We start from the raw sequence: 21,269 nt of genomic DNA, 5'->3' as shown, positions 1-21,269 counted from the left end.
ACTTATTAACATTGTGAAGACTTAAATGTTAAGTATATGTTACTGTAGCCTCACAAAAAAGCTCTTTAACTGCATCTGAACAATAGGAAGGATAAAGATCATTTTAGAAGAAAAATCCTTCAATTTGTTCGATTTGTCAGATTAAGCCAAATAATTGCGCGGTTTTATAATGTCAGTGTTTGTGAACAGAGCCTGATATTCAGCCCTCGTCACAGGTTGAAGGAGAATCTCTATCCAATGAAAATAACCTCAACGGTATGTAAACCAATCAGATGCCTTTACGTAAGTGCGCCGATCCAGCCCATTGTCCAATCAACGCTGTTTGTAAATGCGGGCCTGAATCCCTCTTCAACCTTCTGCTTTCTGGAGGGGCACCTTCAACCAGGTCCGCGGTGCACTGGCAGCGGCTGTCTTAGTTGTAAAGAATAACTGGAAATAAGACTTTTAGACAGACACAATGTCGTTCCTCACTGTCACCAGGCTAGCGCCCAAACTACTTAATTCAAAGGTAAGAGAAACAGAATGAGCCTCGATGCCGCTTTCTTGGTTAAATCTGTGGACGTTTCCTTTAAGCTAACGTCGGGTTTGGTAGCTAACAGGCTAGCTTAGCCCTGTCAACCACATTGTGAAATGCAATTGGCCGAGTTTTTTGCAATTTGCGTAAACACTGACAAGAACTTTAATCATAGTAATGTATGGACCCTGTTTTTCGTAGATATTATTCAGAGACAGAAGCCGTGTTCTGTTTGACAGCTCGTATCTTGTTAGCTAACGATAGCGCATGAATCATTGCACTCATGTTGGCCTTGTAGTGTCATAACTGTGGTATGTTTGTCCAACCAGCACAGAGCAGACTCTTAACTTTACGCTACGAGTTTCTACTATTTGTAGTATAGCGTAATAACATTAAATTGTATTTTCTTTTAAATTATTCACCATCGCAGTTGATCTTCATATTAAGATTTTAACCAACCATATAATGCTTATATGTTTAAAATACAGTTGAATAGCCGGTATAAATCATTTTTCATAAATCAATTTTTATGTAATCAGGTTAGGTCCACTGAAAAGACCTCTCTTAAAATAAGAGCTATGAAGAGGCAGTCAGCAGACAATTACAGAGGAAAAAAGCTGCAAAAATCATATAATAAAACTTTATGATATCTAAAGGTAGAGATCATACTACTTACAAGGTAGAAGGGTGCATACCTTTGGAACATCTGGGGTTAAGAGGTGAAGTATCTATTATGTTGTCTGGTTAATAATATAATAGTTATGGGATGGTTTGAAAGCTTGAAAGATGAAGCATAGTCATACTCTGAGCTAGGACAATTAGGTATTCATTAAAATAATTACATTGACAACTAGAGATCCCCTGTGGTGTTCTGTTTCTAATGGTAAAATTGCATGATTGATGATATAATCCCATCAGCAGCAGTCTGGGTTTTGTCTGTGAGGTTGGATATTAACCAGTTAAATGTGGCTTTATCTTGACATGGAGACAGAAGTAAGATTTATGGTTTATGAAATGGGCAGGGCACATTTTGTATCTTATGTTTTTATAAATATCCAACATTAGGGTAAAATCCAGTTGCATTTGGAAGAGCATATTGCTGTAATGTCCATTGAAAAAATGTGATTATTTGAACAGATAAATGACTTTGTTTTAATTAAATCATTTAAAATATGCTTTGGCCAGCCTGTCAATCTTAAAGTACCCTTCCAGTGACCTTAGTCTACTGCTTTACTCCAGTGACCTCTCAGTATGAACTACTTGGTTGCCATATCAAGTCAAGTCTCCTACTACTGAAATAATGAGATCATTTTTCAGTGATGGCGACTAAGTAGTGTCTCTCTTTCTTTGAAATCTCTATCATATGTGGGGACCTCACCTATGTCACAGTTACCTTTCTCTCTTATCATTTGTAATCTTTGCTCTGGAGACTTATTAGTAAGCTGTAGTTGCATAAGAACGTATGTGTCTGAACTATGAAAGTCATATGATTTTTAATGACGCAATGAAGTCTTATAAAGGAGAGTCTCATGATTTATTTTTTTCTTGCTTCAGATCATTTCATCTTTTGAAAAAGGGGATTGTTTTAAGTACCTCTAGATTTAAATGTCATTAAAATGTGTATTCCTTATACCAAGATGTCTGTTTTGATTTGTTTGTCCATAGAGAGGGTGGCTTTGTTGCTAATCACTCAAGTATCATGTGTTTCTTCTAAACACAGCCTCCGGAGGGGTTGCCTTTTTGTGTGGAGTAATTTCCGTAGTTGCTCTTTAACCCTGGCTGATGGACAGTTGGGAGTGAGTGAGTTTAACTGGTGCTCTATATTTAAGACACTGAGCTGTTACATAATCTCCCTGATGCTCAGCTGGGTAAACTGTGTGTGTAGTGACGCACCCTACATTTTTGTTTCGCTGAGCCTTGATGGTCCTGATTATTCAAAACGGTTGTGGTTATAAGGAGTAACTGTCTCCTGCCCATTGATAATCTACTGATATGTTTAAATGAACACACAGGAGAGTCGTATTTCACTAGTGAGCGAGACAATCAGCTGAACTTCTCAATACTATCAATGAGTTTCAATTAAGAATACTTTCATAAACACTTTTTTTTTTTTTTTTAAATTCATGCCTTGACGTGAAGGGAAGGAGGCATCTTTTCCTAGTTTGTGAGTAATTAGGTTGCTTCACTCTGGATTTGCCCCTTGGATACATGTAATGGCTGGTTTACATTTTACCAACAGTTAGATCTGAAAGAATAAGACTAGATGTACTTTTCCTGGCTTTACAGGACCAGTCTGATTGTTTTACACCAGCATTAACATTGTGAAAAAAACAAACTGGAAATGACACACGAGCGCAAATAATTTGTTTATATTATAATGAGATTGTGGTGTGAGGTTTTTAGAAAAAGTGCACACTGTGCTGTTTGAAAGAGGTGGGGTAATATTTGTGTGACTTGGAACATCTCCACAGTATTGGCAGATAACACAAAGCCCCAGTTTGTGATCCGATTTTTTTTTTTTTTGGCCAGGTTGTCAGACTTTGAAGGTCTCAGGTGCAGAATGCCCTGGAATGGCTGTCACTAGTGGCTCTTTGTTGCAGGCCATGTACTGTGAACTACCCAGTTATAAGTGTTGTTGTTTTTTTAACTCTAAATTTTGGGCAAGTTTGAGTGGCAGTTATAAAATGATGAGGATGAAAATGGAGAAAGTACTCTGAATAACTGCTTAGTTTAGTGAAAGCTATGTGTTTTGCTACAAGGTACACTTTAATAGGTAAAATGCTAGAAAGAACCTGTAATTATATGTATTAGGCATGCACCAGTACAGCAAACAAACATTGTTACTGAAAATATGGTGCTCTACACTGTTATCGTCATATTAAAAAAATAAGATGCCATTTACCAACATCAGTAGCCGATATGTATTTGGTACCATGTAATGGTTAGTGTTCAGAAATTGTTTGATGAAGAGCAGAAATGGAAATGGGCTTGTGCTTGTAACAATCAGTGTAATATTGGTGTAGCACCAGTCTTGCACAAGGATACATTAACATTTGGAGGAGCCTCTAACCGAACCACTGACCTTCCAATTAGTAGCTCTACCTCCTGAGTGACAGCCATGCTAGTGCTGTGGACAAAACAAGCATACAGTATTATATAAATATAATACTGTTTGCTTGTAGTGTAATTTTTTTTCTGGACCACAATAAGAACAGTTGTTACTGTGGGAAAGAGAAAAAAATTATTATAGAAAATGTTTTTTTTTCCTGTGTAAAAGTTTCTGTACACTTGGTAAGAACACTGTGATTCGTTTAACATGTATATTGCTTACTACAGAGAAAGAGTTGGAGCCATTTCACTCACAGACTGATTGCAGTATTGTCCTTAGAAATGTTTTGTAGCTTTTAAGGTCCTCCAAGGTTGTTTCATTTTAAATACAAGCAGTAGGTAGTCTAGAAATTCTGTTATTACTATAATGTTGTTTTGTGTGTGTGTTTTGTTGTACTAACAATCCAAATTGTATTTCCTAATATGTTCTGCAGAATGCCTCTTTCCTATTTGTGGCTGCCAGAAATGCCAGCGCATCAACAACAGTAAGTGCATTTAGTTTACTCCACTGTTTTCTGCTTGTTTTATATAGTTGTTCTGTAGTTTTACTGTTTGTGTTAACAACCTTTGGAAGAGACACCGGTTCTTACTCTGTGGTCTCTGTGAAGATATTGACATTTGTGGAGCAACAAATCATTTTTTTTGCCTGAAATGTTTGCATAAAGTTTGTTTAACCACGGGTCACAAGGGAATGTAGTCTATTTTAAGGCTGAATATTTATTCAAGGGCATTAAAGAGTAAACATCGTCTTTTACAGAATCTGAAGGATGTCCTCTCAGACCTCATTCCTAAAGAACAGACCAGGATCAAGAACTTCAAACAACAGTATGGGAAAACCAACATAGGGCAGATTACTGTAGACATGGTAAGTGGTGGAGATTTTTGCACACGTTTAGTGAGCTGAATAAAATAAGACCCTCACACAAGTGAGGCACTGAGCTGGATTCCTCAGATCGATTATATTAATTCAGGGAGGAGCATTTGGGCTTTACCTTGATGCAGATTAGCTGTGGCATGTTAGCTGCACATAATCCATCTAGGCCTGCCTGGTCTTGTTTACTGTGCCAGGTATCACTGTTTGGTCATCTCCCTCAAAGGTCACAAATTGTGCTGCTTCCTGCCAACAGGGATATTTGAGCTGACTCACTCAAACCTCCACTGTAAACTGGCACTTGCACTTTCTCTCTCTCTCTCTCTCTCACACACACACACACACACACACACACACACACACACACACACACACACACACACACACACCACTGCAACAAATCTATCCTCTTCCATCTATCAAACACTGCATCTAACTTGTTGCATTGTAGATTTAAGTTGAGCTTCATGTGTCACGGCAATAATGCATTCAGTGTCTATTAACTTATTATCCTGTGTGCAGAATTACAAACCTGAATAGTATTTAGGATGTTTCTTCCTGCCTTTATAAAGACATTTGGTGGACACTGATAGCAAAATCAAAGAGGTGAGCTTCTGAAATGGTCTACTGATAAAAATAATCAGTAGATAAAAGGTTTTAAAGTCCAGTATAGCGTAACTTGGTTACTACAAACACACACGGCTGTTTATATATATTATTGACAAGACAATTTTCTGAATGTCATTCCATGTTTTTGTTTGTTTTCATCCATAGGTCTATGGGGGTATGAGGGGAATGAAGGGTCTGGTGTATGAAACCTCTGTGTTGGATCCTGAGGAGGTCAGTATCAGAGCCACAGAGAATACACTGATATATTATTGCAGATCTATTAGTGCCTGCGTTTGTTGGTACATTTATAATTTAAAAAAAAAAAAAAAAAAGAAAAGGGGGGGGGGGGGTGCAAGACCGAGGTGCCACACTAGGTTTGAGGTTGTTTAGAAACAGAACGACTTGTGATCAAGTCAGTACTGCAAAGTAGGGCAGGGCAATATGGCCAAAAATATTTATCACGTTATATATTTGAAGATTTGCGATAACTATATAACTGACGTTATAATTGATGCAAGACAAAATATTTTACAACTCAAAACCCCCCATAACTTTATTTTCACTTAAAAAAGCAGCTGTTTTTTATGTGCATTAAAGCCATGTACAAATTTAACAGTGCAAACGCAAATTCCTTGCTGACAGTTTAACCAAAAGGCATTTCCAGTGGAAATGGGCCGACGTATCCTCAGCATAACCACGCATAATATCCACAAAAGTTAAAAGAGGTGCTTTGCAACATGAAACTGCAGTGTGCCAAATAAATAAGTCAGATACGTACTTTTCAGACCATAAGGTGCACGGGATTGATTATAAGGCAGATTAAGCGAAACAAAACAGTCAGATAGCCTTGAGTTTAAAATCCGCTTCATACGCATAAGTGCCACACACACAATACGGTAAAATTATGTTGAAGCACTGTACGTATTACTCCATGAGGCTCCTGACTACGGTACTCTTAATGTTCCGACAATCCATCAAGCGGTGCGGCTTTTTAGTACGACTTTGGTAAGCTACAACAGTTTTTGACAGATTTTTGAGCGCTGTGTACCGCATAAAATTGGTTTGAGTACGCACAACCAGAATTCATACAAAAGGCACACCGGATTATAAGGTGCATTGTCGATTTTTGAGAAAATTAAAGGCTTTTAAGAGCACCGTATAGTCTGAAAAATACAGTAATAAGGACGGCCCACTTGCATGTTCTACAAAACATTTTGCTTTGGTGGCTATGTGACGGACAAAAACCAAATCAGTTCCACATCACTGAAGTTGAACCATTTTTACAAACCAATTCTGGTTCATCTGTTTCATTCAACGATCTGCTTTCGCCCTTCTCATTCTCTGTTGCCGCCACGCTTTTTCCGCCATGTGTGTATGAAAACAAAGGCACTGCGCATGCGCGTTTTACCCATATTCTGTCGCGATATTTAATTTTCTTATCATTGCCCAACATTATACCGTGAACGGTATGTTGTTGGGTTTTTTTAGTTTTTTTTTTTTTAATTTTCTTTCTAAAATGAATTTACTTGGCATATTGTCATGCACATTAATTCAGGTTGTTCAGTGATTGACTTCCCTCACATGCTTCAGATACTCTGTTAACAAACTGACCCTGATTGACAAACACACGGTACACCTATCAATGTCCACAAAGAAGAAAAACAAAACAAAGACAAGCATACTTCCTCTTGCTCTCCTTAAAAATTATTGACTCTCCTGTTGAAAATTGCTGATAACTGCATAGCTTGAAATTCAGGTTAATCTATATTAGAGATTAATGGTTGCTCTCTGCTCACGTTCAACATCGATGACAAAAGCGCAGAGTGCATAGTGTAAGTTCTCATAGCAGTGACCACTTGCTCTGTGTGGAGAGTTCTTGGAAGTAATGTAGAAAAGGCAGCAGCCAGAAAGCTGCACTGGCATGACATGATATCTTAAATTTAAATCGGATAAGGTTTTTGAACAAACATGTTATCAGTCAGACTCTAAACACAAAAAGCACAAGGTATTATTATGGTAAGCTTTTTTTCTGTTTTTTTACTCTTAACTGCATTAGGGCTGCCACGATTAGTCGACTAGTCACGATTACATCGACTATCAAAATCATCGACGACTGATTTAATAGTCGACGCATCATTTGAAGCTTTGTAAGATCACAAAAGACGCAGGAATAAGTAGTAGGATTTAAGAGTGTAATAACGGACTGAAACAGAAGAGGGCAGCACTGCATGTACAAGGATGCCAGCTGACGTTAAACCCTGAAGAAGAAGAAGTAGCTCTGTCCGAGAATTCATAGCGCAGCCCAGCTCAGTTTCCAACAATGGCGGCAGCTAGTTAGTTTTAATATTACTCTTATTATTCTTTCTGGGTCACAAAATAAACGTTTAACATATTTTCAGGCGAGAATGTAGCTGTGTAAACCTCAAATATCTGCTCAGTTTATCAAGACACCACATATTTTCAAAAGCGCTCCGACGTTTTCGGAGACGTCTGTTACCCACTAGCTCGATAGTTAGCCGGGGGCAAGGCTCACTAGAGCCGTGAGAACACCGGACTCCCGGCAAATCGTTTTCAAACCCACCGCCGTCTTGCGCTACTCAGGTTAAATATATATATATATAAGTCACTTGATAACTTAAAAATGTTATTGTTTGGCTTTTTTTTAGTATTTTATTTGTTCCTGAGTAAATCTGTTTGGCTGAGATTAAAGTTATAGTTTTTACACAGCTGAATAAATGTCAAGGAGACAGCTGATTATCAGAAGTGTGAGATGCTGGAGAATATACTCCGGTGTCCCGTTATATTTTAGATAGCAAGGAGCAGACAGCTGAGTTTATTAAACTTCACCGAAACAATCTGCAAATTTCATTAAAATTTAATAAACTATCATCTTCTCTTTATTTTTAGTTAGCACATACCTTAAACACTTAAAGCTGTAAGCTAATGATAGTTATATAAGAGCAGATGCGTGCAATAATCTATATGTTTTACGTCCAATGGATGCATGATCTGATTAGTCGACTAATCGCAAAAATAATCGGTGACTAGTCGACTATGAAAATAATCGTTTGTGGCAGCCCTAAACTGCATACACATTAGCATTCCCTGTAGGCACTTGAGTTGATTGCTTTCTGGCCAAAGCTGTGGCACTCTGAGGCATTGAATCATCAATATTCATTGGTAGAGATGCAGCTTATATTAGCAGCTTGCCAGCACTCAGTTGATTGTGCATTTGATGATAACAGGAATATGTAGCTAATTATCACAAATAACATTTACTTCAACATCTTCTCTCCCCTCTCGTCTCTACTTTGATAATCAGGGCATCCGCTTCAGGGGCTACAGTATTCCAGAGTGTCAGAAGCTGCTGCCTAAAGCTCCAGGAGGTGAGGAGCCACTGCCCGAGGGTCTTTTCTGGCTGCTGGTCACAGGACAGGTCCCAACTGAGGAGCAGGTGAGTCGATGCAAGAAGTTATTGTCGTAAAATGTTGTTGCCTACTGGAGTTTCAGTGAGCAGGTATCTGTCATGGTATGTCAGACGCTGTCAAATCTCTTCAGAATGCTTCATCAAAACTGAATATTCTTGCAGTGCAGTAAATAAGGTGACTTTGGCACCTGGATCAGTTAAGGTACCAAATACGTGAGTCATGACATTTTCTTTTGCATCATGGAAACGTGAATAACAAGATGCTTGGCGTGTGTTCAGTTCAAGTGTATTTATGTAATGACAGATACAAATGTACAAAGGCTCAAGGCACATTAAATTTTAACCTTGGTTCTTCTCAAAGTGCAAACTGCCATCCTTGTTTTAAAAAAAAAAAAAAAAAAAAAAAAATTTCCATGGCCTTGTCAAGGAAAGAATTTATATAGTAATCTTTAACTCAGAAATGTCTTAATTTCAGTTGTTTCTAGTTATCTATGGGCTCAAAATGTGGTCATAAATATTTTGTACTTGTAAATCGGTTTTGTACTTGTAAATCAGGATTTGTATGTGTAAAAAAGATTTGTGTGTGGACTTAGCCAAAAAAAAACCCTGCAAGTTACAAGTACAAATTTTGACCCTATTTTTCTTCCTTTCATCTGATTGGTCAATGTCATGTCAATCACAAATGTAACAATCCAATCAGAGAACAGATGGGTTTGGCTGTCGGAGGGGCGCTTTTTTGAACTGCAGGTCCTTGAAGGGTAGCAGCTAGGTCCCCTAACTTTCAGTAGCTGTTGAAAGGGTAAAGTTGTGGTATATCAGTGGTTAGAAATACCATTATTACTTTAGGATTAGTTTAACACAAAGTCAGGGCTGACCCGGGACCATGGCTGTGAGTCACAGTGCGCAGCATAAAAGTCCTTTCACATCGGACGCAGGATGTGCTGCTAATGCTAACTGCTAACTAAAAGCAAAGGATCCAGAATTTGTTGCGCTGGCTGCTGGGCTCTGTGGGTTTTTGCAGCAGCTCTACCTGTACTAGATGCACCTGCTCCGGAGCAGGTGCATCTTTTCTATCTCTGACTTTATGTCCTCTACAAGAGTTTCTGTTTTTTTTTTGCTAGTTCTTCAAATGTTCAATAAAAACATGTATGCTAATTGATAACGAAGAAAGCTTTGTAATGAAGACTGTCATTTCCAAAACACTGCCCGCCCCCCCGCGGTCAGCAGCGCTGTTGAAAAGGCTGTGGAAGTCCCTATATTAAACACGTAGACCTGTGACACAAAAATCCCCAAACTCAGACGACCACAGACTGTTTTCCTTCGTGATGATGAAGGAAAACGCTGGGTTGGCATGTAAAAGGGCATTTATTCCCTTCAAAGACCTGCAGTTCAAAAAAAGCGCCCCTCCGACAGCCAAACCCATCTGTTCTCTGATTGGATTGTTACATTTGTGATTGACATGACATTGACCAATCAGATGAAAGGAAGAAAAATAGGGTCAAAATTCGTACTTGTAACTTGCAGGGTTTTTTTTGGCTAAGTCCACACACAAATCTTTTTTTTACCCACGCACAAATCTTTTTTACACATACAAATCTTTTTTACCCACGCACAAATCTTTTTTACGCACGCACAATTTTTTTTTTTTTACACATGCAAATCCTGATTTACAAGTACAAAATATTTATGACCACATTTTGAGCCCATAGTTATCATCTACATTTAATTTTTCTTTACGTTCACAATAAAAGAAATGGTACCTTAACAGTAGTTTAAAAGCTAACTCAGTGAAAAAGTGACAAATACACACAAACGACCAATTGAGGTGATATATTACACTAAATGTCTTGACGTGAGCATTTCTCTTGTGCAGCCTTTAAAAATATATTTGCACTGAGTCACCAAAATTTTGAGAATCACTTAAGGCAAAAAAACCCACCCTTGAGCAAGAACCTGTTTGCAGTGGGGAGTAAAAAAAACAGGCTCTGTGTGTGTGGCAGTCTGCCTTGATTGGTTGGGTTGAGGAAAGCGAAGATGAGTATTTTACAAACCAAATGACACAATAATAACCTCTGGGCAGGTTGGTAGGGCCAGTCACTGTTGATGAAATGCATGCAGTTTTAAACTCAGATTTGCAATTTTTGCCGAAAAGGTACAGGGACAGAGAGGACAGAACAAAATGCACAAACTACAAGAAAGAAAATAGAAGCAAATGACATACAATACTATAATAAATAAATGCCTGCAGAGTGAAATACAGAACAGCACAAGACAGGTGCTCTGTGAGTTTAGAGGTCTCAGCAACATAGGCCCATGTAGCAGCAAGAGTCAGAATCAACTAAGCCAGCTCTAATTGTATCCATCAATCCATCCATCAATTCGCTTCCGCTTTTCCTTTTCAAGTTTGCGGGGGGCGCTGGAGCCTATGCCAGCTGTCATAGGGCGAGAGGTGGGGTACACCCTGGACAAGTCGCCAGTCTGTCGCAGGGCTAACACAGAGACAGACAACCATTCGCGCTCACATTCACTCCCACATTCACACCTATAGGCAATTTGGATTAATCAATTAACCTATCCCCCTAATTGTAATCATCAGTATTTAGTTTTTTGTACAGCGTCTGCCGCTGAAATATAAAAGCTACTTATGTTAATTTAAAAGCTCTGAGAAGCACAAGTAAGGCTGAGTGAAGTTTTCTATATGGAGCTGTGAGATTTTTAGAAAGTAGATACAAGAATAAGCTTGATTTTTACAGGGAATCAATAACCAAAGTCAATATCTAAGAAACTGTTTCTGAAATTTGGTGTGTATAAACTAGAGGTTGTATCTTGTTTCTCAGTTGTAAAAACAATCTATAGGGATTTTATTGCTGCCAACTATCTCCTTACAGAATGATATGAGGACAACCTATGCTCCTTTCAAATGCTTGCAACTTTCAAGCACACCTCTCTATCTGTTCTTCCTGCATCTCATATCTGCTCAAATCAGCCAAGGAGGAAATGTTTATTCTCAACACACATTTGTCTCCTTATTGATCGAAGAGTTTTCTGAGATTTCTGCCTCATCTATTTATTTTATGTCCATCTTTCTTTCCAGGTGAACTGGGTGTCCAAAGAGTGGGCAAAGAGAGCAGCACTTCCCTCTCATGTTGTCACCATGTTGGATAATTTCCCCACAAATCTGCACCCCATGTCCCAGTTCAGCGCTGCCATTACAGCTCTGAACAGTGAGAGCAGCTTTGCACGGGCCTACTCTGAGGGAGTCCACAAGTCCAAGTACTGGGAGGTGAGTTTACACCCATACCTTTTTTGAAAAATATGGACTAATAGAATTTTTTTTGCTCAAGAGACTGAATCACTTTAGACACAAGAACACTTTCAGTTTGGTTTCATGTGGTCTTTTCTTGTTGTGTAATTTATCTATTTCTTTTTTTAAAGTTTATCTATGAAGATTCTATGGACTTGATTGCCAAGCTCCCCTGCATTGCTGCCAAGATCTACCGTAACCTGTACCGTGAAGGCAGCAGTATCGGAGCTATCGACTCCAACCTCGACTGGTCCCACAACTTTACCAACATGCTGGGCTACAGTGATCCTCAGTTCACTGAGCTTATGAGGCTCTACCTCACTATCCACAGGTGCAACTTAAGATGCCTTTTTACATAAAACAAGTTGGATTTAATCTTATTTTTTTTCTAGTAACACTTGAATCAAAGTCTTGCCTTTTTAATCTAAGAATTAGAGATGTTAAGTGAGATGTTGAAAAGATGAGAATGAAACTCGCAAACCTATCTGGAGTTAGACAGCATGACATTGTGTCACTACTTGGTTTGACTGATTAATGATGAGGATGACTTGGCCAAGTGTGGCCAAGTTTTTTTTTTTTTTTCATCATCTGACCATCAAAACTAACCAAACTATTACAAACAGAAGCAGTAGTTCTTAGGTATAACACAGCCTGAGGTAACTACCTACAGGTTTCCTAAAGTGACCTTAAATTTATTTAGCATGACCTTTTTCTTTTTTTTTTTTTCTCAAGCTTAGTTGAATTAGTTGCTTAATCCAGGTGGAAGGAGCTGCAAATGTAATGACTGTTTCTCCAATTTTAATATGGACAGAAGCAAAAACTCTTCCCAGACTTTTTGATTGATGTAGGTCAGTTAAGTAAGATGGGAGCCGACTGAGAATAATATATATATATATATATATATATATATATATATATATATATATATATATATATATATATATATATATATATATATATATATATATATATATATATATATATATATATATATATATATATATAAAGTAGTCTACGACACAGTGTTAGGTGTAATGCGTTACTAAAGTAACGAGTTACTGTAATTAAATTACTTTTCCACTGAAAAAGTACAGTAACTGATTACTGTTCATTTTTAGGTACTTTAATTACAGTTACTTACAATGCACTTGCGTTACATTGTAGAATAATTAAACTCGCTGAATATCATTATTTAATTTCAATAATTTATCTTCTAAACGTAGAAGTAAACTCTGCCGCTTTAACATCGCTGTAGTGCAGCTGCACGTCATTTCGCGCCAGTTTGCTGCATAGTCGTATTCTAAAGCGGAAGATGTCGGACTCGGCTGAAGCGTGTGGCTGTTTTATGAAACGGAAATATTCCCGTCTCTTCACTTTTCTGAAACAAGCAGACAAGAACATTACAGTAATATGTAAGCTATGTCCTGGGGAGAAAAAACTATCAGCCGTTGTTAATAGCACGAGTAATCTACTGAAGCGCCTGACACGAGAGCATAGACGAACACTTCTGAGTGATCCTTGTTCATCATCCATGGATAACACCGCGGCAACTCCTGCTAAGCAGGCAAAACTTGATTTTACTTCAGCAGCGCAGAAATTGTCTGAAGGTGAGCTTAAAAAATGATTGCAGGCTACATTGTGGAAGAGATGCTACCGCTGCGTACTGTAGAGTCTCCGTCTTTAAAAGAAAATTATTTATTATTTAAAGATATGTCTGTGAAGGTTCTCAGTCATCCAGGTCATCGTAGTCAAAGGAGCTTGCAAAGAAAAGCGTCTGGACTTCTTTAAGTTACTTGAAGACGTTTCACCTCTCATGCTACTTCAGTTCAGTTCAGAACTGAAGAAGCTTCTCGGATGAGAGGTGAAACGTCTTCAAGTAACTTAAAGAAGTCCAGACGCTTTTCTTTGCAAGCTCCTTTGACTATTATTTAAAGAGTTTAATTTCTATTGTTTGTCCACTCAAGGTTTATAGGGTTTTTAAAAAGTATTTAGTTAAATTACTTATTGAGTAATTAAGTTACTTTTCTGACACAGTAATTAGATAAGTATTTTAAATACAGTATTGATTAAGTAATTAGTAATTAATTACTTTTTTAAAGTAACTTACCCAACACTGCTACAACATGACAAAACTGACCATCCAACCTGAGTGTGCAATGATGTGCAAAGGCTTTAAGGTTTGAGTGCTGAGGTAATGAATCTCAGTGCTCCTGGATAAACAGAATCCACTGTTGCTAAGGCGCATGTATATAAATAAAATCGCTATTATCAGACAGACAGACAGACAGAAGTTAGAGCAGCGAGGCTTTTTCTTGCCTCAAAAGAAATGCTGGATTTAAAAAAAAAAATAAAAAATTTAACCAAGAAAGTAGCATCTCCAGTTATTTATGTGGAGAAATTCCTGCTTTTTTTTACTGTGACAGCAGTCCTCTTATCCTGAATTTGATGCAATATACAATAAAAATAGATATTGGTTTACACAGTCTGCAGTTTGTTTAGCAATCAAACATGCCATGCAGGATATGTGCACTGAAAAAAACAGACAAACGCTAAGAGCAAATTCAATTTATGTCCCACACAGATGGTTCTGCTCAGATAAAAAGACTTGACAACTCTCCAGCCTCCCCAGTGTTACTGTTTGCCATTGTGATGAAGTGTAGCAGATGCCGGTGTAGACTTAAATGGCACACTCTAGAAACTTTACTGTTAGAATTAAAATTTTAATGTGTTCATTACTATGTGTTTTTGTGTGTTTGTAAAATTGTAGTGATCATGAAGGAGGCAATGTCAGTGCTCACACTAGCCACCTAGTGGGGAGTGCCCTGTCTGACCCCTACCTGTCCTTCAGCGCTGCCATGAATGGTTTGGCCGGTCCTCTCCATGGCCTGGCCAATCAGGTTAGTAATGCACAGATCATCATTTTCATTCTGTTTTCACGCTGAGAGATTTGATAGAAACAACTTGGAGATCCCAAGTTAATCCCCCATTCATCTTTTTATAAAGGAAGCATTTTTATTACGAAGACTGCAGTGGATATTATGTGATAATGATTTTTATTTCAGTCAGTTTATTACAATTGTTCCAAAAACACTACATACAACACTTTAATTATTTGATTTTTACCAAAAAACTAAGAAATCTGATGAGGAAAAAAACTGAAAACAAGTTTAATGTGTAGTTTAATGGTTTGTTCATAATAATTTAATGCCTTTATAATCTCATAGATCTCTTCTGTAGCATATAGATGGGTTAGAGTTTATTTCGCCATACCTTCTTACTAATATTAAAGATGACCGAGTTCTGCTAATCAGCTTTACTGTCACAGGCCTGGTATTCTGAATACTAGCTTACTGTCACATTGTCACAACACTTGATTAAAACGGATCATTAAATTATTAGACACTTCTGTGTTTTTAATCACACATCAAAATATCCACTGTGGTAGAAGCCTTTTTTGAAACAACCTTGTCACCTTTGTGCCAACATGGCAACATAATCATTGAGGACTTGGCTGTTTTTTGGTCAGTGCAGTAGACAAACACTAAAGGTGAAAATGACAAAGAACCAAGAGTTCAGAGTCAAACTGCTGTGGTGCTCAATTATAAATATTATTTTAGAGTTCAATAACGTTCACAAAGCACTGCTTGTTTACCTGCGCCCGAGGAAAGGTCTCCCCTCCTTTTCTTAGCTAGCAATTTGTCAAAGCTGCTTCTACCTCCTCCAATAAATTTTGGCATCTGTTTAATTACTATCCATCCATTTTCTTAAGTGCTTATCCAATTATAGTGTCAGGGGGGCTGGAGCCTATCCCTGCTTCATTTATTTATTAGCTACTTAACTAGTTAAATACAGTCATATGACATGACCAACTATTATGAGCAGTTGTACAATAACCTATGATTTTAGATTAAAATGTTCATAATGATTTTTTTTCTTTCAGTTTGCGCTTTGCTCACATATTTGACATATTGACACTTAAAATGAGTTTTGGTTTGATTTCAAACACAGTGCCAACAAAAATACAGCAGAGAATTCACTTAGCTTATGAATGTGTGTTTTGTTTTGTCTTGTTCTGTGGGTTTTTGCTGCACCTACAGGAGGTACTGGTGTGGCTGACTGCTCTGCAGAAGGAGTTGGGAGGAGAGGTGTCTGATGAGAGGATGAGGGATTATATCTGGAACACACTCAAGTCTGGAAGGGTAAATAAGCACCACATCCGCAAACAAACAACTCTAGTTATTATTATGACTTCATTTTCCACTCTCACTCATTTTCAGAATAACACTTCTGGGGATGTCAGGGGTCCAGTTGTTTCTACCAGAAGTTACAGCTAGATTTAGGAACCTTTGGAGGAGCTCAAACCAGATTCTTTATTAAAAGAAAAAAAATTAACACTTTAAAAAGTCCCTGGTGGGCTTTTGTTGTTTTCTAAAAGAGTAGAAACTTTGGGCATGAGGCTTTCTGCATTGAACATTTCTAATTGGTTCTAATCTCCCTAATAGTGTGTGAAATCTGTTAGGACCCCATTGTCAAAGCAGTAACTCGAAAGCAACATCAACACAAGTGGCTTATTGTTGTTGCAGTGTTGTCACTTTATATGGCATCATTGTTTTTTGTATAGTCTTCCTTCACCTACAGGACTAAGAGGAGTAGTTGATTTAATGTTGGCACAAAGAAAGTTGTGTAATTACAACAGGTTTTTTGTTTCCAAAACCAAGAAATTGCTATTATTACATTTTTTATAATTTACTATATTTTACACCTGATTTACTCTGACATTCATCTAAACCTTCATATTCTAGTTTGATTTACCGATTAACTAAATTCTGTTTTTGTCTTTCATAATAGGTTAAAATTGTTAATGTATACCATAAAGAATTTGTAAAATAATAGTATTTTAGCACAGATAGAACGGTGTTGATGTCACCTAACAGCAAGTGGTTTTACATGTAAGTTCTGCACCTGGTTGGTTTCTTCTGGTTTTGTTCCCCAAAACATGCATGCTAGGGTAATTAGTGATTGTAAATTGACCTTATGGGTGTGTTTAAGTTCTTAATGCGTTTCTGAAGGTCTCGTGAGTACTTAGAGTTGTCAGAGAGACTAGAAGAGTGCACTGTCAGGTTAAAAATGTTGGTTTCTTGGCTGTAGGTGGTTCCAGGTTATGGCCATGCTGTCCTAAGGAAGACTGATCCACGTTATACCTGCCAGCGTGAGTTTGCCCTGAAGCATCTGCCCAGTGACCCCATGTTCAAGATGGTTGCCCAGCTTTACAAGATTGTACCCAATGTGCTCCTGGAGCAGGGTAAGGCCAAGAACCCCTGGCCCAATGTAGATGCTCACAGTGGAGTGCTGCTGCAGGTAAGACCTGGGATTATAATCATGCATTTGTTATCTAACTGAAATAATCACAGATGCTGAAGTAACTGACTGCTTTCCTGTTTGTGTGTATGTTCAGTACTATGGAATGACTGAAATGAACTACTACACTGTGCTCTTCGGTGTGTCCCGTGCTCTCGGCGTGCTGGCCCAGCTGGTGTGGAGTAGAGCCCTGGGCTTCCCCCTGGAGCGCCCGAAGTCCATGAGCACAGATGGACTGATGTCTTTGGTTGGAGCAAAGTCAGGCTGAAGCACCAACCTGGAAGTAGCTGTGGGTTAGTGTTAAGGGTGGGAGGAGGTGGAAACATCAAAAAGCAGACATAAGTTGACCCCTTGTCATTTCCAACCCCAGGGATTTAATAGGATTCAAAGAGACAGTATGCGTTTAATGCCATTTCACAATAAAAGGGCCTTTTTAAATTGTCATAGCATTAGTCTTCAAGTGTGTTTAGTTAATCACTGACAGGCTTTCCAATCATGTCTCTCTATCTAAAACATGAGCAGAACAAACTTTATATATGGCCACGGTAGGCTCAAACTACCTACCACTTTTAGGTCTGCTAGCATTGCTAAGATTTCCCCTGAGCGGTGCTTCTCATTGGACACTGGGTCTAAACTAAGAATAGGTAGTGGCATTCAAAGGGAATTGTGCACTTCCTTTGTATTTAAGCTTCTACATTTAAAAATCTGACTAAATCTTTTTGGCCAATACAGTGATGTGTTGTAGAGGATACTTCCAAGCAAAATACAGTTTTGTCACACAGCTCTAATTTTAGTTTTTCGTCTATGCAACGTTGTCATCCCACCCAGTTGATCAATGCGTTTCACTCCCACTTATGAACACTCCAGCGTAACGGGAAAAAAAGGTCCTCACTAGTAAAAATCCTAGAAAGCTGTTTAAGAAAAAATATTCGTTTAAAGACACTGCCCCTTTAAATCTCTGGTCTCCCCTTTTTTTCTTTTTTTTTTTCTCTAACTTGTAGTTTTTTCTTTTTTCTAGATGACCTGTAATACCTCTATGATCAAAATAACAGTCTTTATTCAAATTTGTTTCCTTGGTCTTATTTTCCTCAAAATATTTTCCTATTTTTTTTAATGGGTTTCTTATATTACGAATCGCTGAGAATCAGGACTAATGAAGGTAACTGATACAGATTTGAGCAAAGGGTGTTGTAACTGGCAACCTGTAGGGAATCCTTAAGAGCAAGCTTGAATAAAAACAGGATGGGAGGGGGGGGGCTTTGTAGAGTTTTGTTTTGTTTTCAAGTCTTCTTTTATTTGACTGTATGGTCATTTCTTTATCCTAGCAGCAGAGCACTTCAAAGGACAATTGTAAAATTATGATGTATTTGATTGGATTTCCTAAATTGTAACAGTAGAAAATCTCCCCCTTTTTTTTTTTTCCTTTTGGTGTTGAATGATGTATGAAAATATATTTGGGTTTGAATTTTGTTGTGGTTTTATTTATACTCTGTGTACATAGGTATATATATGTATAGCATTAATGTATGAGCTGTAAGCATTCACTTGCTGCTTATAACCACAATGAGCACCACAGTTTACCAGCAGTGTAGTCGTGCCCACTATGTCCAGTCTCGCTGGTCACTGTGAATTTCTGACAATGAACAAAAAAAAAACAACTGCAGCTATCTTCTGTATATACAGTTTATTCCCAAGCTCTGTTTCCTCAGCTGGTGCTGTATTTCAGGTATTTCACTTGAATGTGTCAAGCTTGCTCTTAAGTTCTGGGTTTCTCAACACTCCATTTTTGTCTAGTTAGAGTTCTTGCGTATTTCCTCCTAAGAATACTCTTTAACGTGTTCGTTCCGATACTTGATTCTCTCTGCTCTGCTCTTCTGGCTTTTTCGGGCACGTGTTTTGTGTTTTATTGTAGCATTCTTCCATGTGGCAGGTTGTTCAACAGATGTGATTATTTTGATCGTAGAGGAGCTTAAGGGTTGTAACTGGGGGGAATCATTAGAGAAACACTTGGGGGCGGGGGTACAGGGCTGGATGGGTCAAATGGGCAAGAAAAGCTTGAAACAACTATTGGAAAACCTTAGAAAAAAAATGAAAAATAAAGGTTTTTATTAACACTTTTTTGGTCTCATTTCTTCATAAGTGCTTGAAAAAGAAATTGTGATGTAATTCCAGTTCCATGTAACCTTTGAAATTACCAGGATTTCTGAAGTGATTACCCAAATGCTCTATGCCCTCCTTGTAATACACAAACACAGTCTCACAAAACGCTGTCTTTTAGCCATTGCTAACAGTTGTTAAGCTTTCACGATTAAAAAGGACTGAAATAATAGTTAACAATCATTATTAATGGCTGTGGAAAAAAAATGTTTTAACAATTATTAAATTATTTAACAATTAAATTTGCACTTGTTAGATACCGTATTATACACTTACTGGACACTGTTAGTTACACCCTGCTAGTACCAGGTTAGACTCTTGTTTTCGTTACTGCCTTATTTCATCGTGGCATTTAGCAAGATAGTGGAAATTTTTTTTTTGTCCACATTTACATGATAGCATCACACAGTTGCTTCTGATCTGTTGGCTGTACATCTATGATGTGAATGTCTTTGACGTTTAAACGATACTCAGTTGGTACAGTTGGAATCTAAACTGGGCTGAGGAAAATATCACTCATAAGGTTCCAGCAACAGCCTGAACAGTTGATACAAGCCAGTGTGGAAGCATGCTTTCAGGCTGTTTATACCAACAGCAATGGAAATTCATCAACCCAACATTCAGTCTACTGTTTTCCAGTTATGGTGAGCCTCAGTTTTCTAATATCTAGGGATGGGTATTGATAAGATTTTCACGATTCCGATTCCATTTTCGATTCTGTTTAACGATTCGATTCTTTATCGATTCTCTTATCGATTCTTTTTAAAAAAGGAGAACACTAAGGTCGATTATCTTAGAACTTTGTTTTATATCTTCTCTTTGAACAAGATAGAAATTTAGGAGTAACATGGCCTTACAAACCCAACAGTGAGATCTTAAGAGATCCAGCCTACGGCTCTTCAATGGGTGTCACAGGGTCCCCAGGAAAAAAAATTGTAAATGTAAAATAATAAAATAAATATTCTTCTGTAGCAATAACAAATTATAACATAAATTATTCTGTAGCAATTACACAAGAATATCCAGTAATGTCCCTGCCTACAATTAAACACATTCACTTACCGAAAATCGGGGGCATCTGCTGTGGCAAATGGGTGCAAGCCTTTTACCACAAACTTAGTCACTGCTCGGTGACATTCGTCTATCCTGGCCTGAAAGGAGACGCTACCGGTAGACTGCAGCGACAACTGCCAGCATCTGAGCCAGCCAGACTCTGTCTGTCTCTCTCATCATGGTCGCCTAAATGCACAGTAATGGCAGGTTTTGTAATAAGGCGGATCGCGCTAACATAATATGCACTGTTAGTTGATTATTTACCTGCCGCATTAACGGGAGAGGACGCGCAAACGTTACCGCTGCTGCTGGGTTGAGATTCACGAGTCCGGAGCGGAATTAAAAACACGACATTCATTTAAGGTCATCGCGTGTTTTGTGAGCAAATGCTTTTGCATATTCATAGTGTTTCCTCCCTTAAATGAAATATCTACTTTGCAAGTATTGCAAGCTGCCCAGTTGTCATCCGTTCTCGTAAAGTATAACCAAACTTTTGAGCGTTTGAGCCGCTTACGCGCCGTGTTTCCTGCCAGGTAAATGACACTCCGCAACGTGGTGACGTCATTCGGGGCGACTGGAATCGATAAGGGAATCGTTTGTAAAAATGTCAAACAATTCCAAGGAATTGAAACAGTGGGAACCGGTTCTCAACAAGAACCGGTTTTCGATACCCATCCCTACTATTATCTGACCGGAGTGGCACCCAGTGTGCTCTTCTGCTGCTGGATTCTATCGGATCCAAGATTTGTCAAGTGTCTGTGAAGGTTCTCAGTCATCCAGGTCATCGTAGTCTAAGGAGCTTGCAAAGACAAAACTCCTAAACACTAACTTAACAAGGTAGTGTATGCTGTACAGTGCAGCGAGGAAT

At 38.2% G+C, this 21,269-nt stretch overlaps 1 protein-coding gene across 1 annotated transcript; it reads left to right on the top strand.

Annotated features, from left to right (window-relative positions):
- The first annotated feature begins 328 nt into the window (after nucleotides 1-328).
- Nucleotides 329-19,308, top strand: cs (citrate synthase). Its single transcript, XM_084917006.1, has 11 exons — nucleotides 329-508; nucleotides 4,057-4,107; nucleotides 4,380-4,487; nucleotides 5,268-5,333; nucleotides 8,425-8,556; nucleotides 11,624-11,812; nucleotides 11,965-12,164; nucleotides 14,601-14,730; nucleotides 15,931-16,032; nucleotides 16,982-17,191; nucleotides 17,289-19,308. Exons 1-11 carry the CDS (start codon nucleotides 458-460, stop codon nucleotides 17,457-17,459), a joined length of 1,410 nt encoding a protein of 469 aa, XP_084773132.1. The 5' UTR covers nucleotides 329-457; the 3' UTR covers nucleotides 17,460-19,308.
- Nucleotides 19,309-21,269: the final 1,961 nt, after the last annotated feature.

This window comes from Perissodus microlepis, chromosome 20 (genome assembly GCF_051167445.1).
Source record: "Perissodus microlepis isolate ML-2025 ecotype Zambia chromosome 20, ASM5116744v1, whole genome shotgun sequence".
Lineage (NCBI taxonomy): Eukaryota > Metazoa > Chordata > Actinopteri > Cichliformes > Cichlidae > Perissodus > Perissodus microlepis.
This window is presented reverse-complemented; position numbering and strand designations above follow the sequence as displayed.

Excerpts from the sequence above, each read along its gene's own strand:
- cs (XM_084917006.1), top strand. The coding sequence starts at position 458 with ATGTCGTTCCTCACTGTCACCAGGCTAGCGCCCAAACTACTTAATTCA. Across the intron at positions 5,334-8,424 it reads CTGTGTTGGATCCTGAGGAG|GGCATCCGCTTCAGGGGCTA; the intron begins GTCAGTATCAGA and ends TTTGATAATCAG. Across the intron at positions 11,813-11,964 it reads ACAAGTCCAAGTACTGGGAG|TTTATCTATGAAGATTCTAT; the intron begins GTGAGTTTACAC and ends CTTTTTTTAAAG.